The 20358-nt window shown below is 34.6% G+C and overlaps 1 protein-coding gene across 1 annotated transcript; it reads left to right on the top strand.

The window, feature by feature from the left end:
• The first annotated feature begins 494 nt into the window (after window positions 1-494).
• LOC121376016 (transmembrane protein 165-like) lies at window positions 495-18884 on the top strand. The gene is made up of 7 exons (XM_041503777.1): window positions 495-836; window positions 5821-6052; window positions 8338-8436; window positions 9100-9176; window positions 9540-9716; window positions 11004-11109; window positions 12885-18884. The coding sequence occupies exons 1-7, from the start codon at window positions 657-659 to the stop codon at window positions 12950-12952; spliced, it is 939 nt and encodes a 312-aa protein (XP_041359711.1). The 5' UTR covers window positions 495-656; the 3' UTR covers window positions 12953-18884.
• Window positions 18885-20358: the final 1474 nt, after the last annotated feature.

The raw sequence follows: 20358 nt of genomic DNA on the forward strand, positions 1-20358 counted from the left end.
GTAATAACAATTATTTGAAACTTGTAGTAGCCTAGACTGCTGCTATTTTTGATACCTGTAATTTTTATTTAGTAGAGTACGGTACGCTAAATCCAGCCACTGTTATTTAAAAAACAAAATTAACAAATTCGAAAGTATAATATTAACTTTGAAAACAATTAATAATAACATTCAGCATACGGAGCGGGAAGGGGGTTGCCTTCTGGCTACTCGGGCACTGTTCCCTCAACAAATCATTTGCCAAATGTGACAATTGTGCAATCCCAAACGAATTAAATGAAAATGATCGACTTTAGCATATTAGTGACCCGTCCAGTTGCTGGGATCTACCAACATATATGCAGACATACTGAGATGAGGGCTACTCCGAACTTAATAAAGATGAGTGGGTCGGGGGTGGGGAGCATGTACAAGCCTGAAATGATAGGTGCTCTTACAGGGATGAAGGAAACATGTAACAAAACTAAAGGGAAGCAACTGATATTATACAACGTGGAGTTTTACCGTCATTAAATTTTCTCAAAAAACTTAAAAATCTAAACGAAATTGAAATTTAACGTTTAGTAATTTTGTTATTAACGTTTTGTTTGTTTTTATGTTTGGTAACATATATTTATTTATACTTAAAATTGCCGTGTATCCCTTGTTCTGAAAATATGAATCTACAAATGTTTTTGTCGACTTCAGGATGTTGCAAAATATCAAAAATAATTTTGATTTTTGTATTGTTTCTTCATGTAATATCTTTGTATGAGGTGTCTTCTAATTCTGATGTCAACAGTGTTGATGGACTTGGTAGACATTTACTTAAGGACAGCGACTTGCACAAACACAAAGTAAGCATGTCGGAAGTGTAGTGTTGGTGGTTGTTTTTTTGTGGGGGTGGGGGGGGGGAGTGTACTTGTTATGTTAGCCCAAGTTCTTTGCCATTTGAGAGGTATATGAACATTTGGACGTCAGAAATAACTCTATAATGAAAACTCAAGATTTTTGCCTACCACAGAGTAGACAAAAGATTGCCTATCTAATATAATAACCACGGTCGGTTTGGGATGGATCACTGTCGGTGGGACGGTTACTAGTTATTTGGTACCAAAGTCATTTCGTACCATAGTTTATGGTCATTTCGTATCATAGTCGTTTTGTACCATAGTGCTTTGGTCATTACGTACCATGGCCATTTCGTACCTACTTTTTACCATCTCGTACCATAATGTTTGGTCATTTCGTACCATAGTGGTTTTGTACTCGGTATCTTATTTTTGTCATGGTATGCCACTTCTTATTTTTATTGTTGATGAATAAACGTTGACGTGTAAATATACCTTGTAAAGTGAGCAACGGTTTAAATTAACATATGTATATTGCCACTGATGATCATTTCATATGATACAAGACCCCCCCCCCATCTTATAATGATGAACGGAAATGTTTGAAGATAAAAGTAATAAAAGTAATATATCATCTTTTTCTTATTATTTGTTTGTTTCTTTCTTAAGGGTGGGGCTTCAATATAGCTGCATTAGCCTAATGTTTATTTTTAAATAAGTAATTTGACATTTTACTATCTATCACTAGTATCAGTCAACTAAGCTGCACAATAAATGATTGAGGTACGAAATGACCAAACAGACATGGTACGAAATGACTATGGTCAGGGTGCAATTTGTTTTTAAAATTTTGATTAGCAGTTTTTCCTACTGGATGGAGAATTGATTAGCAACTATTGGAATTTGATTAGCACTTTAATAAAATGAGTAAACACGAATAAAACACATTCTTTTAAATAAAATTGCATATTTCTTATACATGTATCTGTATTGTGGGCTGTGAAGGGTCAGCACTGTCACTTGTTTACAAGGCCGTATTCTCCGGAGGTCAAGGGGGGCAGTTGCCTCCCCCCTCCCCCTCCACACACACACCCAGAGAATCTCACTTTGGTTTTTTTTTGCTATATAGAAAATAGCATAGAAATGTTAGGGTTTAATTTTTATAGTACAACATATTTCTGAATAATATTTGTCAATGGTTATGCTAAGCAGCTTGGTCATCTAACTTGTTCAAAGTGATTTTTTAGTCTTTCCTGAGTTAATTTGTATGTCTGATCCAAAGTGCGATTGAAGCCCGAGAAAAAATCCTCATTTTGCTGATCATTCCAACGTATTCGGTGTTCATTTTTGTTATGAAAATTGACAATTCTTAAACAATATATATACGTATTTTACCGGAACATTATTTGCCGAGGCAATTCAAAATTAAAAACGCCAAGCTGTTAATTAGTCGATAATACCGTATGTATACGCAAACATTTTCGCGGCTAAAATAATTCGCGATCAAGCTTTCATTTTACATTTTCACGATAGTTTTTGCCAATAATAAAATAAAAACGACCAATATCAACTGAACTCCTTTCAATGACAGTTTTACGTACGATATAATTATACTCGAGACATTCTCGCCATGCGGTCCGCATGCCGTTAGTCTTGTCTGCACGTATGTCTGATAATACATGATGCAGAAAACTTGAAAAATCACAAACTAGACCAAATACTATTTATTAGTAATATTCATAGGTTGCATTCAGGTTTACAAATAATGAAAGCCACAAGTATGTATCGAATATAAGAATAATCAGTGTAAAAACAACAAACTGAAATCTCATAGTCACAAGATACCAGACGTGAATTCAGCCAGCCGTTTGTTGCTAATGTTTGCCAGAATTTTTTTTACGTAACAAGTTAAACCGAACGACCACTTCGACAACCGGTCAAAATAATTATCAGACATTTTGACTACTGGCTATCGCTGAACGCAGATCATGCATAGCACCGAGTGTCACTTGTAGTATAAAACCACGTGGCAGGTAATTTGACGATAAATATAAAGTGCTTTCGATGCGCCATGTGTTTTGTATCTATAGGCATTATTCAAAGCTAAATCGGAAATAAGTTTAACGCGTAATTAAATTCGCGGAGCTATCGGCATGTTCGCAATTTTCGCGGTATATTTAATTCGTGAACATAATATATTTGCGTGCACGGTAGGCTACAAGTTCAGTGTACAAGGTCATAGCTGCTTGCAAATTAGGTTACCACGATTACGTTGCAACTAGTACGTTACGTCACTGTTCTTGTTAAAACGTCAAACATCCTCCGCGTATTCCGACAGTATTTTCTATTTGAAATACTAACACACGCGAGAAGGTTGTACACTGAGATAAATTTTAAAAATATTTATCATTGGCGAATCAGTTACCTTGGCTGCGATCACGGAAAATCGACACCCCTAAGTGCGTTCTTCTCCCGCGATCTCAATTCAAAGATCAATTTGGTTACAAAAAACATGCATCGCAAACTGCTAGTCATTGTTACAATATTGCATTGCGATCGCAAGATTTTGCATCGCTTTTTGCGATGCGAACCCGGTCATTTTGCAGCCTGATGGTACGAAATGACTATGGTATGAAATGACCAAATAACTATGGTACGAAATGACTTGGGTATGAAATGGTAAAATTGGGTACGAAATGACTATCGTACGAATTGACTGGTTACCGGTGGGACCATTGAGCTATTCTCATCCCAGCCAGTGCACCACAACTGGTATATCAAAGGCCATGGTATGTGTTATTCTGTCTGTGGAATAATGCATATAAAAGATCCCATGCTACTAATGTCAGAACTATCAAATGTTTAACATCCACATGCCAATAGCCAATGTGTGCTCTAGTGGTGTTGTTAAACTAAGCAAAATTTTTAATTAATTAATACAATAACAATCCAACAAATGTATGTTTGATGTTAAATAATATTACAGTGATAATTTTGAGTTTGTCTATGATAAATATTTCACACTAATACACACACTACAGACAAAAATCCATTAGCACCTTCATATGTAACCGAAACATTAAACATTGAAGTAGTGTGTGTGTCGGGTTTCTTTCTATAGTGAAATATTTATTTCTGCAAACTGAACATTATCAATCTAAAGGTATTTAACATCAAACATAAGATTAAATTATTTGTTACATATTACTATATTATTAGAGTGGGAATCTTTGCCTAGGTACTGAATCTGCTCGGTGGTACTAGCAAAAATCTTGTGTTTTTGTTGAGTTATCTCTTACAGCAGAGACTGATTATAAAGTCCATATATCAGGTGCTAATCTAGAATTGAAAAAGTAGGAGAAGTGGCTTTTCCCGTCCCAGAAGAAAGGGGAGAAGTTTAATAAAAATGGGCGAAGTGAACATTTATAAATATATTTTAAAATGAATGTGGCCAAGGATTAACAATGCTTGACTGGTCACAGCACACAATGTGTCACTTTGAAATACAATAGCCAGGTTTACGTGTGTATCTATTTATTTAATCTATGTATTTAATCTCTTCACAACAGAAACTGGCTTGAGTATTAACATTTATTGGTTGATTTTGACAATAAATTCAACAAGGTAAAACATTATTTTATCAAATCACTTGTACATAACAGTGTGCATGAGCAGAAACCATTTCCCGATTGGCCAGTTCATGATTATTTGAGGATACAGTCTGGCGCCAAAGTAAAAGACACTGTCCGAATCAGGGCTAGCTTTGACAGTCACCAAATTCGCCAGTTGCGAATTTTGAAAACAACTGGTGAATTTTATTTTGAGTTGGCAAAATAATTTTACTACATTTTATTATAAAACAACCGATTTTCTGCCATTTTTGAAGTTTAATCAATTATTTGGTGAAACTTTGTGTTCACCCAGAGCTAGCCCTGTTGACATATGTCAGCATGGTGCCAAGTGAGTATGACACTAAAGAAGTTGGAGTCTTGACATCTGTTGTCTGTTTTTGAAATCGGATTAGGGCCAGAATATTACGGCGACTTCGACTTCTCACTACTGCTAATAACTCGACAACTTAAGCTGACTTTCAGCGAAAAAAGAGCTCATTTTACTGGCTAGATTGGGGCCTGCCATATATTTATCTAGCTCTTGAATGCCATAGTACTTTCATGGGCTATATGTAGAGCTCTGTGTGTGTATACACTTTTCTATCCTAGCACAAATAATTGTGAGGTAAACCACTTGCACCGACCAGTGATCCATAACTGGTTCAACAGAGTCCATGGTTTGTGCTATCCTGCCTGTGGGAAGCGCAAATAAAAGATCCCTTGCTTCTAATCGGAAAGAGTAGCCCATGTAGTGGCGACAGCGGGTTTCCTCTCAAAATCTGTGTGGTCCTTAACCATATGTCTGACGTCATATAACCATAAATAAAATGTGTTGAGTGCGTTGTTAAATAAAAAATTTCTTTCTTTCATTCATTTGTTTAATAGGTTATTCATTCATATACTTACCTTTGTATCATACCCAGTAGCCAAGGTATTCTTTATGCTTGAGTGTTTTATATATGACTGCAGTTATTTTTGTGTTGTCAATTGATATACAATTCACATGACTTCTTCAATTGTGGATCTCAAAATTTATGATAGACTCAATATTTGTAGTCATGAGTCAATGAACTCTAAATATTTTTGGATGAGTGACAATCCTGCCTATTTTATAGGAGGATAAAATGCAAGTTTATACAAGTTTATAATCAACAATAATAATGCTAAAAATGAACTATTAAGACCAATTTTAACAAGACCTTCATATCGCCGTAACTGTCTTTACATAAACCTTTTTTCTGTGTACAATATATAGACATATAAAAAAGAAACAGTCTATAGTACATGTATATTTTGTATAAATTTAAATATCAGTTCTCAATATTGGTAACAATAACTTTGTTGAATTTAAATTTAAAATTTGTCATTGTATATTTCAGGACTCTAGTAAAGAAGAGACCTCTGATGAGCATGGGTTTTTCCACATGTTAAAGAAAAGGGGTTCAAACCTTGGTTTCATCCATGCGTTTGTTGCATCTTTGTCTGTGATCATTGTGTCGGAACTGGGTGACAAGACATTTTTTATTGCTGCCATCATGGCGATGAGACATTCAAGATTGACTGTTCTTGCTGGTGCACTTGGTGCTCTTGTTCTCATGACAGTTTTATCATGTAGGTTCTTTATTAGTCCTCTACAGATCTAAACGGAGGGAACGTTAGCTTTCATCTGTCTATCTCTGTCTGTCTGTCCATCCATCTTGTCCCACATATAGTTGTTTTTTTACAATGCCTCGAGATATTGACATCAAATTTTGTGTATAGCTTCATTTACTGTTACCTATTTTTGACAGAGTTACGACCCTTTAACATTGTTTTCCGGACCTTTTTTTCCACAAAGCTTCAAGATATCAAGCTGAAAGTTTATGTATCAATTGCTGTTCAGATCATACAGATTATTACAGATCAAGTTTAACTTCAATGGCAATTTACCCTCTTTTTTTAAACAGAGTTATGGTCCTTGAACTTAGGAGCTATGGACATTTGTTTTCCAGACTTGTTTTAAATGCCTGAAGATATTGAGATATAATTTTGTATATAGGTTTATTAAAAATGGGTTATGCAAACTATACTTACGCGAGCGACACGTGATCGAAACTATCGCACTCGCAATTTTCAGAGTCCTGATAGAATCTTATGAACAGCCAGCAACCATTGCTTATAGTCTGAGTCACTAACATGTATAAAATATCTTTTACAACCTTGCATGAGTACCTGGTATTTCTGTACTGTGGTCATACTAAACTGAAAACAGATAATTGCATTCACATACATGTATGTTTATTACTCAAATAAGCTTAAAATCCTAGCTATTACAGTTATATACTCTTCAAAAAAAGAAACGCAAAAGGGTACAAATGGGTTATAACTCCGATTTTATGTTTCCTACCGGTTCATGCTTTGTGAATATAAGGTCATTGCATGTCCCAAACACATTCCCACGGTTACATTCGATAAAACGCAGCTACTGTACAATAAAGTTCCAAAATGTGAATATTCGCAAAAACGCAGCCACGTGCAAACCATGTCACCACTGCACGTGCGTTGTCTGCACGTGCAACATGAACACCGACAGTATAAAAGTGCAGGGTGTTCGCTTGCCTGGCCTCTGTATCTGGCCGACAGTTGACAATCCAGGACATGCCACGTCTCAGTGAACCGCAGAGAAACAATGCCATCGGCCGACTAGACGCAGGCGAATCCAGAACGGCCGTTGCCAGGGCATTCCATGTGTCCCCAAGCACCATCTCCAGACTGTGGGACCGTTACCAGCAACATGGATCAACACGTGACTTCCCTAGATCCGGTCGACCACGGGTCACTACCCCCGGGCAGGACCACTACATCCGGGTACGCCACCTTCTGGAACGATTGACTACTGCCACCTCCACAGCCGCAGCAATACCAGGTTTGCGCAGGATATCCGACCAGACCGTACGGAACCGCCTACGTGAGGTAGGAATTCGTGCCAGACGTCCAGTTCAAGGTGTCATCTTAACACCACAACACCGTCGACTCCGACTGCAGTGGTGCCAGATTCATCGACAATGGCCTCAACTGCGATGGAGACAGGTGTGGTTCAGTGACGAGTCCCGATTTCTGCTCCGACGTCATGATGGAAGATGTCGCGTGTATAGGCGTCGTGGTGAACGTTATGCGGCAAACTGCGTGCAGGAAGTGGACAGATTCGGCGGGGGTAGTGTCATGGTGTGGGCAGCCATCTCACACACTGGCAGAACTGACCTGGTCCACGTGCAGGGCAACCTGAATGCACAGGGCTACATTGACCAGATCCTCCGGCCACACATCGTTCCAGTTATGGCCAACGCCAACGCAGTGTTCCAGCATGACAACGCCAGACCTCACACAGCACGTCTCACAACGGCTTTCCTGCAGAACAACAACATTAATGTCCTTCCTTGGCCATCGATATCACCGGATTTGAACCCAATTGAGCATCTATGGGACGAGTTGGACCGACGCCTCCGACAGCGACAACCACAGCCCCAGACCCTGCCCGAGCTGGCAGCAGCCTTGCAGGCCGAGTGGGCCACCATCCCCCGGGACGTCATCCGTACTCTGGTTGCTTCAATGGGCAGGCGGTGCCAGGCAGTTGTCAACACACGCGGAGGCCACACCCGGTATTGACTCCAGATGACCTTGACCTTGGTGGTGTGTCCTATCACTTACTCACAATGGACTAGAGTGAATTGTGAACAATCCTGCAACATTTGGTAATTATCGGACTCACCATTCAATAATTAAATCAATTCTCCAAATGTTACGACAATGTGGTTTTGCGTTTCTTCTTTTGAAGAGTATACATTTAAAACATAAATTATTTGGATGTGATCTCTTCAAATCATTTAATCTCCATGCTTGTTTGTTTTTAATTGCAGCTCTTTTAGGTTACGCAACTACTGTGATTCCAAGAAAATACACTCTTTATGCTTCATCGATTCTGTTTGGTGTATTTGGTTTGAAGATGTTACGAGAAGGTAAAACAAACGTCCTTTCTAAGTTTCTATTTATATATTTAAAAAGCATTTTTATTAATTTACTCATCTTTTTCAGTTAAAAATTGTAAATAACTAGTTGGTTTTTTGTCAAGATACTTATGGTTGTACTTATACCAAATAAAATCCCATTGGCAACCATGTTAATGTTTGTGTTTAAAAACACTATGCAATATGTCGATCAAACTATGACCCATAAATATCAGTGCTACAACCCCTACCTCAAAGTATTAACTGCTAATTTTTGGTATAACCAGATGTTTTGACAACACCCCTATTTCACACAAAATTTGAGTACTTTTTTTTACAGGAACCCCATACATGTTTCAAGCACAAGGCTACTTGACAGTAGTACTAGATGAAATAAAATTGCATACATTTTTTTGACCAGATGAAACTAATTTTTTTTACAACCAACACACTCACATTTATCATCAATCACAAAACTTGTGGTGTTATCTCTCTATCAAAAGTTTGGTACACCTCAAACTTTGACCCAGCCGGAAGTTATTTGGTTTAGTACTACCTTAATCAAGTTAATGTGAGAAGGCTATTTTTGAATATTATTTTAATGTTTAAAAAAAAGAAAAAAATGCTATCTATTATTCTCAGAACCACATTATGTTAAAATTTTAACATTTTCAGCTTGGGTAATGTCAGCTGAAGAGGCTCAGGAGGAATTCAATGAAGTACAAGCCGATTTAAAAAAGAAGGAAGACGAGGTTTGTGAAAACCAAAAATTAAGATCAGATTCTTAATTTGTATTGATTTATATTTGTCTTGTTTTTTCAGTCCTAACACAGTGTCAATACATGTTTTGGACAAAAACAAACTTTAAACTTCTCATTTAATATAACGGAAGAAGATAGATCATTTGTATAAAACACTATGTTGATAATTGAAAAATCTTTGAAAATTGTAATGTTTTATTCATTTATAATTTCTCAAGAAATAAACAGATTTAAAGCCACTATTGAAAATATTTGGTCACGAAAATTGGTTGTGCACTTTTAATATGTTACTGACATCACAAATTATTATTGTTAATTTTTTTAACAATTTTAAAAAAAACCCTCTTGTTTTAGATAGCACAGCGGAATGCCCCGGTACAGGATATAGAAACTGGTATTATTCGAACACCAGGTCGACAGTTTGTATCGGGAATTTTATCAACAGTTTTTCTTCAGTCCTTCACATTGACCTTTTTAGCAGAATGGGGAGACAGATCACAGATAGCTACTATTGCTCTAGCAGCCAGAGAAGTAAGTAGTTGAGATAACCAGTAATATGTTTGATTTACCACATTGGTAATGTTATAGTTAACGCTTATGTACTTGCAATACGAGGCTGCAAATTTAGCAAATATCTATGTTTTCATGAATCCCAGATTTTGGGTCGGAAGCATAAGATTATGAAATAGAATCCCAAAATATTTAGATTACATAATTTTTACGATTCTATCCAATGAGATCCTGAAATTTAAAAAAAAAAATTAATTTCTGAATACCAAACATTGCTAATTGAATTTCCCAATAATCTATCTACAACAGAAGAAATTATACATCAATAGCCTTTGCAATTTTATGTGACTTGAAATATACACTGGGCAGAAATTCCTCTTCAGCTAAATCATTATAGTTGTAAACATTTATACAGCTTATCTCAGCTAAATAAGAATGCAGATATTTTATTCTGATTTTTAGCTATAACAAAATATCAATAACAATAGTCAGACCCAATTTTCAAAACAGGGCTCAAACTTAAGAACAGCAATGAGATATAAATTGCGGTAGGTTGAGAGCATCACCAATGGCACTTTTCTGCCACTGGTTAAACATTTCTGCCGTCTATAAAGCTCCTCAACAATTGCAAACTGTAGTGTGTATTATCTGCTAGTATTTAACATTTGTGCTATTGAAATATGTCTACATACAACAACAAAAACTTTCAGTCATGTTGATTTGCAGTAAGAATCATTTTGAAAAAAACCCTGCCAAAGGCAGACTCAAAATTGTCATCAGTGGGCCGTTTCATCCATTGTACTAATGTTTTTAAAATATTGCCGAAAAAGTTTTGAAAAACTGACTGGTGGTGTGCCCTTTCAAAATAGCATGTAATGTGGTTTAGTTTAAATCTTGGGGGAAAATCTAGCTCAGTCGATTGAGTTTTGTCTAGGGTGTTGAACTCCCTCAGTGGAGCCATTCTCTGTTTTTAATTTTTTCCCTGCCTAACCAGTGCTTCACAACTGGTATATATCAGAAGTTGTGGTATGTGCTATCCTTTTTCTTTTTTTGGGGGGGGGGAGCATATAAAGGACTCCTTGCTGCTAATGACCAACTGTAGCAGATTTTAAGACTATAGATCAGAATTATCTATTATCAGTATCGCAGTGCATTTTGCTATGCATGTTTCAGATATCACTCCACAGTTCTAAAACATTAAACTCACAGACCCTGGTCCCAACCCATGAGTAACTGAAGATCAATATGCTCTAGTGTTTATATTAGTTTAAATGTTAAATCAAAAGGAATTGTGTTTGTGTTTTTCAGGATATATGGGGTGTACTTATTGGAGGCTCCCTGGGCCACGCCCTGTGCACTGGACTTGCTGTTGTAGGTGGGCGAATGATAGCTCAGAGGATCTCTATCAGAACAGGTAAGTTGAATAAAAACCGAGCCTTTATGCTATATTATAAACATTATATTATTTGCCAGATTAGCCAATTGCTATCAGGACTTCTAGATTATGGTAGCCCTACTCCTGTGGCTAGTAAGTAACTACTATTGCCATGCCCGATGGCTAGTGAAAATCAAGTTGTTAACTGCTGCATTTAAGTCTATTTTGTAAATAGAATATCCTTCTCCCACCCCCACCCCCAGTCTTAATGTTTTTAAGCTCTATATCCCTCTTTAGGTGACATATCCACTTATTAGTATTACTAGATGTAAATCACTGATCCCATAGCTGGATTTATAAAAATTCTAGAAGCCCTGCTGCTATTTTTTACACAGAGTGGCTACTAAATTTAGTCTGTGGCTAACAAAATGTTCTTTAAATTAACCACTTTTCAGTTATTTTCAAAGAAATCTCTACATATACAGGTATCTAATAATTGCCTATAACAAAATTCTATCCACTTTTCAATTATTTTCAATCAAACACTCTTTATATACATGTATTTAATAATTGCCTATAACAAAATTCTATCCACTTTTCAATTATTTTCAATCAAATACTTTTTATATACCGTATTTGACCGGAAATAAGCCCATGTCTTTGAATAAGCCCCCCTCCGTTTTGATAGCATTTAAGAAATTAGGCCCTCATTCGTAAATAAGCCCACCCCCAACTTTGCCACCTTATAAATAACATGAAATTGCAAGTTTGCTCAAAGTTCATTTAAAAGGTCATACCTCCTGCAGATAATTAAACACAAATGTAACACAATATTTTACCACCAGTGAGATTTAGCTCTAACAATAACAGTGTGTAACATTGTTTTCAATTTCATGCCTGCAGTATTTCTCTGAAGTATCCAAGCCCAAGTATGAACTAAAAACCAATGTCTATTTTTACCACCACACTGGGTCCGCAGTTAATGCTAATTAAGCAAATACCTTATTCTGATTGGCTAAACAAAATGACCGTAGATTGATAATTCTTTGTAGTGTAAGCTGGCTGCCTGTGTCAGAAACGTGTGTATACGTTATTGAGTTTGTTGTTAATTGCTGTTGTTTTAAGTCTTCTCAGCATTAAATTTTGGATGTAAATAAACAGCACTGGTAAGTAATTGTAACATAGAAGGTGTGTTTCTGATAATTAGATACTAGTAAAAAAACAAACAATTTAATTAATAAACAATTATTATTTATTAATAACAAATGGAACACTAATTAATAGATGAGCTACAGAACGTTTTTTGTTTTCTTCCTAGTTCATTTAAGTATTGTTATTTATTTTAATTATTATTATTAAAAAAATTTTCAACAAAACTGGCCCCTTGTCTGGGAATAAGCCCACCCCATGCTAAGCTCACAATGAGTTGTCTTGGCCCCCTGGGCTTATTTCCGGTCAAATACGGTACATGTATTTGATAATTGGCTTTAACAAACTTCGATCCAGTGTGAGTCCTGTTTAGGGTTCTGCCCAGAAATGTTTAGAGTGATCGAAATAACATTCCAAAGGTGTGTAGTGTCAAATTCATGATTTTATTTGGATGACATAGTGTCCTATTTAGAAGCACTGGTTAGAACTTTAAAGTGCTATAAGGAACTAACCAGCACTGACCATTTTAGTTAGAATATACATATGGTATGAAATAATTATAAATAGTTGAGAAAAAGCTATATTTCTGTAATTTGAAACCATAAACTCTGATTTCTTGTGTTTTGAAAAATGCATTTCTTCAGTAAGTTCTTTTTTATTTTCAGTAACAATGACGGGTGGTGTTGTCTTCATAATATTTGCCTTCTCAGCACTAATGTTCAACATTGACTGAAAAGAATCTGCCCCAGTACCACCATGCCAACCAGTGTCACAGGAACATTTTGTTTTAGATAGATATTAAATAGCAGGGAACATTTTGTTTAAAACATTTTGATTTGCAACACTATGACATATTTTTCACTATTAAAGCACTTTTTAATACTTGAAATCGGACATTACTTTAGATTTTATTATTCATAATATTCATTTCTGTACCTCAAAGCAGGGCTAGCTCTGGCACTCGCCGAATTCACCAACTGTGAATTTTGAAAGCAGTTGGCGAATTTTATTTTAATTTGGCGAAAACAATTCATATAATAATTGACATTAACTGTTGAATTCTGCAATTTTTGAAGTTTAATAGACAATTTGGCGAAATGTTTTGCTCACCCAGAGCTAGCTCTGCAAAGTATTGATGGTCATCCTGGTGTTTCTGATGCTCTACAAAATACATTTTTCATATTTTTTAAAATGCATGTACCTCTGAGAAGTAATGTTTATGAAGACAAGCTGTCGTCTATTTTTTATGGATATTACCCCATTTCAGCATTACAGACTCTTTGTTTCACTCCATTGTAACTTTATCCAAATGTGCTACAGGTTTGTAAATTAATCAAGCTTAGTGTCCATTCTCACGACTTGAAACTAGAGTGTGTGAGTTTAATGTTTTAGAATTGTGGAGTGATATCTGAAAGATGCATAGCGAAATGCACTGCGATACTGAAAATAATGTTCCCTGTTACAGTGTATGGATGACAAAATGCTAGTACTGAATGTTTACTGATAATATTTATACATTTTGTGAAAGTAAAATACAATTTTAATTTTTTAATGAATTTATTTTATATACATTTTATGTTTATATCAAAGCTAGGGTACATTGATTATTTTTGTTTTTCAGACTTGAAAATGCAACATTTAAAGTGCATGCTAGCTTTTGAATGTGTGTGTTTGATTTTATTTTTTAAAATTTCAGTTGTTTTTATTGATGTACACTAGTTGCATTAAAATTACTTCGAAAATTCTGAGATTAATCATTAGATATGGTACCTACTTTACAAAGATTTTAGTCCATCAAGTTAAAAATAGCATATTTTCATAACTGACAAATTATTATTATTGTATTATTTTAGTGGAGTGACCTGTTATAAGTTTATTATTAATTTTTTTTATTAGACCAAAAAATGTCGTCATCAGTTTTTAGCATCTTATGGCCACCAAGAATAAGCTACCATCTTTTCACATCACTTATACCAATACTTACCCAGCTTTATGTGTCTATGCATGGAATTGAAGCTGAAGGAGATCTCATGAATTTGTGATTCACGTGACCTCTCGATAGTGTTGTATTTTTCACAGAATGTATTGTGACATAGTATGATAGAAATTGTATATAACTGCATGGAGTAATTAATGGTGGTATGCAACCTAAAACTGATAACCCACCTCATTAACCTGAGATAGTTTTTATCCTGCAATCCAATGAAATGAGTAGGCAGTGTCTGGGACTGACACTAGATATTGCTAGTGTCCTAACTACAAATCTTGCTGGTACAATTAAGAGAAAATAATTATTATATCTGTTTTCTGGTGGTCACTTACCATTATTCAACTTTTTAGAAGTTCATATAACATTAACAATGTAGCACATATTATACTTAATAATGCATTTCTTTGATAACAAATAAATTGCAATGGTGGTGTATGGGGAAATTGCCATACCAGTTATTTTTACAATCTTGAACTATGTTCAACTTGTTTACTCATTGGTTTGATGTATTTGTTAAAATGTTTAAACATTTGATAACAAATAAATTGCAATGGTGGTGTGTGGGGAAATTGCCATACCAGTTATTTTTACAATCTTGAACTATGTTCAACTTGTTTACTCATTGGTTTGATGTATTTGTTAAAATGTTTAAACATTTGTTTATAATTGCTTAAGTATCAGTTATAACTTCATTTTTTATGTTAAAACAATTTTATTCAGTAGTTTAGTTGTGGTACCAAGGTCTGTAGTCATATGTGTTGCTATGACAATAGAAATATCGTTTGTTGGTCCCAAACAGAGGTGGGGGAATTGTACTGTTTTCTAACTTTGATAACCCCTTTTTTTTTTACAATCTTAAAAAAGCAAGCAAGTCTTGCAGCATGCCATGTTTTTAAGATGTTAAATTAGTCATATCTATTATTATTTTTAAAACTCCTAATTCATAAATAAATGATATGTTATGTTTACCAAGATATACAATTTTATTTTAATATTCTATAGTCTAAAGGAAACAAGTTGAATCAGGCTTGTATGAAATAATAAATACTTTGCTAATAACATCATATTCTATCAATGCAAAGAGTGATTTCAAAATAAACATCATATTATTCTATCATGCAAAGAGTGATTGCAAAATAAAATTATCTATATTGCAGTACCAAATGCAGTAGTGTAAGATATATATATATATATATATATATAAATTGTGTCCTAATTTCCTCATAATTCTATAAATAATTTTGAGGACTAATAAAATCAAAAGTGTAAATAATTATTTGCAGACCAAACTACAGACAAAACCCCAGTTATGTGATATATTGTGCTGATGTGACAACAGTTTTGTATATTTTTCTTCTATTATTTATGATTGTGAGAGATTAGAGGTCGTTCATAATAATCAATATTCATATGGTCATACAGAACATATTAAGATCCCTCGATCTCCAATCTCCCTTACATAGTATAGCTACTTGTCCAGCATTTTCGGTGATACTTGTAGCAACCCCCCCCCCCCATTCCTACCAAACAGAAAAAGGAGAAACCCCCCAAACATTTTGGAATTGCAAATAATCACATCAAATGGGATGCAGTCATTCTCAGTAACCAAAGGGGTGTGATGTAGCACATTGGGGTTTCCTCAACACAGCCTGTGTTCCATGATTGGTTGTATCAAAGGCTATGATGTGTACTGCCTGTCTAAGAAAATACATAAAAAGATCCCTTGCTACAGTAGCAGTAGCCTACTGGGTGGTAGTAGCAGTATCCCAATTCACGAAGCTCTCTTTAGCAGCATCACTTTCCCTTTTATATCTATTTGCATTGGATTGTGAGATCACAGTTACAGGAGTTTGATGTATTAGACCCCAGATGTCTTCTCTTACTTTCTAGGCCAAGTGTAATAAAAACTCTGTGTTAGACGGCAAATAATTAAAGTTAAATATTCCTTTCTTTTCCTTTTAAACATCCATCATGACCAGCAACAAAGCGTTTTTTCTTTTTCCCCATTAGAGAGAATTTCAATAAACCAACTAGCCATAAAATTGTAATTATGTTTAGTGGCACCCATCCTGTATGATTATTTCTGAGACAACTCATAGCCTCCTTCGCCCACCACCAATATACACATTTGATACTATAATTTTAGATGACCTGATAATGATTATAGAAATTGTATACTCTATTAATGGTGTTAAAACAGAGTATATTGTATTAGTTATAGAATAACAACACTTGGTCATGAGTCACCTACCACTATTTAGGAATAACAAACAATTTGATTAATTAATTAGACAGTGCTATTTGGTATTATTGTTTGTAAATAATTAACTATTCAGTGACATTTTTTAAATCAGATATGTAAGTTATATAATTTGTGACTATGATATAGAATTAGTAGTATTTGTATTATTTGTCTTGATGTGAATGCTGCACTTCTGCAAACTCAAGTCGGTGTCAAATGTTTTCAGAAAAAAATATATACTAATTTTATTTTAAAAACTGTGAACACTACTATGTAGCTGTTGTTGTAGTGATGTAATATGTCAGTGACAGTTTGATGTAAAACAATAATGTCGGGACTATTTATTATTCTTTGGGATTTGTGACTTTTCTTGACTACTTGCTCCTCTGGCCAGAGAGACATTTTTCTTTATTTCTATTCCTGAAATATATGGTCAGCTTTAGAAAAAAGTTGTTATAGATGTTGCCATTACTATAAAAAAAAAAACCCAACTTGTTGGCATTTCTGATCTTAAACATTTAACTGCAGACTGCAAATTTGCTTAGAGGAAATAGACTGTCACCCATGGAAATGTTTTATCTATGAATATGCATAGGTTTGGTGATAGAACCTTAAAGACTGAATTTACAAACATCGTTGTGAGAATTGTGTGAATGATTGTTGCTACTCTTCACACGAAGGTAGTCATCTTACAGATTTTTAGTCCAGGCCCAGATTTTCGACAATGTCTTAGTGCTACAATATCGTAAAACCATCATAAGCTATGATGTGTCATAGTGACACCATAGCTTGCAACTGTTTTACGATTTCGTAGTGCTAAGATCAGTTTAAAAATCTGTAGCCTGGACTTTGGACTTTAAATAAACTACCGGGTAAAGAAAAGAATAGCATAGTTGAACTCTCATTTTTAAATGAAGTAATGTTTATGTAATTTATATTTCATATGTCACAAATAGCCATCTGTTTTAGTGATGGTTTGCTGTGGGTTCCATGTACCAAATTATGTATATGTTTTGTAAAAATGGGTTTGCATGGTGAAACGTTACCGGTAATAATTATGGAACCATAAACTAATTATTAAGTGTACTATGTGTGGAAATATAATGGCTAGCAAGATCCTGAAGAACTTAACCTTAGACATCTTGGACTTGGTTGTTTTTTGTCATGCATGATCATTTTCATGCTTATATTATTTGTAGTGAATGTTTGATTTGTTAAAGGTAGTATGTGTATATTAAGTAGTATGAGAAACACTTAGATATTTTTGGTACATGTGTGCACTATACATTTAAAATACATGTTTATAATATATTAATCATAATGTGGGCCAGACACCTAACATACTTTATATAAATAGATTATTGATTGATGAGAACCAGATTGGTATTCAATTACGTACCCATGAAATCCTACCCTGTGATTGCAATCTAAAATACAAACATAAAATCCATCATTCTATACATCACTCTCAGTATAAAGCTATCAGTCCCCTACTGTCAAACTGGAGGGGACTGTAGGTTTTTTCTCTCTCCTTTTAGCTGTTTGTCTGTATCACATATGTTTTCATGACTCTTTTTTTTATCACAATGTCTCAAGATATTGAGTTGAACATTTTATGCATATCTTTATTATGTACTGTTGCAGATCAAGTTTGACTTTCATGGTGATTTATCAATTTTTGACAGTCATGGGTCTTGAACTTATCTACCAAATTTTTTTTTGTGGACTTTTTTGCAATGCTTCAAGATACTGAACTGAAATGTTTGATATAACTTTATCATGTACTGTTATAGATGACGTCTGACTTTTCATGGCAATTTACTAATTTTTCACAGAGTTATGTGCCTTGAACTTAGGAGATAGAAAACAAATGTGGGCCCGTTAGGGGACATGTATTGCTTTTTCAGTACTCTTAGAATCCTTGGTTTTCTCAGAAACCACAGTGCTATTTATAGCACATGGTCACTGGGAATAGCTACAGAAATAAGTAAACAATGACACCTCCTTTATGTTTTTAACAAAAAAATAATCTAAACATTCTTTAAAATCATTACAGACACTGTGATGACTAATTTAGAATATTGGTTAACATTATGCGGTCTAATAAGACTTAAAAACAATAAAATTGTGGTCCACAGTGCTGTAATGTTGCACCTAAATAAATTCACATTTTGTTGGTATGAAGTAGTATAATATTCAAATATATCTTAGCTTGCCTAAAGATGTCACATTAATTGAAAGAATATAAACAGTTATCACAAATAAATATACTGCTATATTCAGTGTTAAAATTTTTAACACTATATTCAGACTGGCCTCGGTGGCATCGTGGTTAGGCATCGGTCTACAGGCTGGTAGGTACTGGGTTCGGATCCCAGTCGAGGCATGGGATTTTTAATCAGATACCGACTCCAAACCCTGAGCGAGTGCTCCGCAAGGCGTAAACCACTTGCACCGACCATTGATACATAACTGGTTCAACAAAGGCCATGGTTTGTGCTGTCCTGCCTGTGCAAATAAAGATCCCTTGCTGCCTGTCGTAAAAGAGTAGCCTATGTGGCAACAGCAGGTTTTCTCTAAAAAAAACCAGTGTCAGAATGACCATATGTTTGACGTCCAATAGCCGATGATAAGATAAAAAATCAGTGTGCTCTAGTGGCATCGTTAAGTAAAACAAACTTTACTTTCACTACATTCACTACATTCACTATATTCTAAAGACAAATGTTACTATTATGTGTTTCGTGTGTATGACAATATTTAAGAAACATTTAAACATTTGTTTCTTTTACATTCCAGTGTCACATGTATATGTAAATATAAGACATAACATAGTGACTATGTTTACATATGTTTGTATATTATGTACATATCTGTATATACCTATCGGAGTATATTGTTATTTAACAATCTTTTGATGTGTGGTCAAACAGTAATTGTTAATTAGATTTTTTAAAATTCTCAAATAAATGCTTTTGTTACCTATATATTTTGATTTGGATATGCAATTCCATGGCATCATGATTTATTTAAATTTTTAACATTGAACTGAATGAATATTTAATGATATCCCAGCACAAAAAACACCAGCTGTTGGGGTGCCAAACAAAGATAAATAATGATCACTAAAATAATATTTCTGAATTGTACAAGTGCTTCAAAACCTCTCCAAAAATAATCAACAATGGAATGCAACTAGTATTAACAGAAAAAGTCAAATGTATCAAATTAAGACTTAACATAGAATGGAAATCTTCAAAATTAAATTACTATATTTTAATATAACAGTTTATATATGATTCAGAATGGTTGTACAAGTGCTAAACAACAATCTTGTCTCATTTAAAGAGTGGATTTTGGAATATAAGATGGAACTATACCTGTAGTAAGCAGACAATATTGTCAGAGACAACACTTACCATAAAACATGTAAGTTATACTGCTCCACCGTATACAAAAGCAAAATTACAGAGAAAATAAATGCACAAATAACCAGTTACTTTTAAATTTAAATTTGCCCCTAGTATTCCAACAAATGTGGCTATGGCATTGATGATATATCTCTAATATTTTGAAGATATGATCTTAGGTTTTGCGTTACTGGTCACTGGGTGATTTAGATAAATTACAGTTGTCTAGAATTTGATTAAAAAGTTTTAAAAAGATGAAACAAATTTTGATAGTCAAATCCACATCTGTCTTCCTTTTGCAAAAAAAAGAGCAGAATTACTAGCATGTAGTAACTATTTATGTATGTGTGAGTTAGTGTTATTGTCTCCTTTGTGTGATGTTGGAAATTGTTATGATAAAGATCTATTTCAGTTACCATGGACTATCCATTCAGCCAAATGGTGTTCTAGAAATATACAGCTAGTTAGCTAGGATGAAATTGGAGTGAAGTATAATT

This window comes from Gigantopelta aegis, chromosome 6 (assembly GCF_016097555.1).
Source record: "Gigantopelta aegis isolate Gae_Host chromosome 6, Gae_host_genome, whole genome shotgun sequence".
NCBI classification, from domain to species: domain Eukaryota; kingdom Metazoa; phylum Mollusca; class Gastropoda; order Neomphalida; family Peltospiridae; genus Gigantopelta; species Gigantopelta aegis.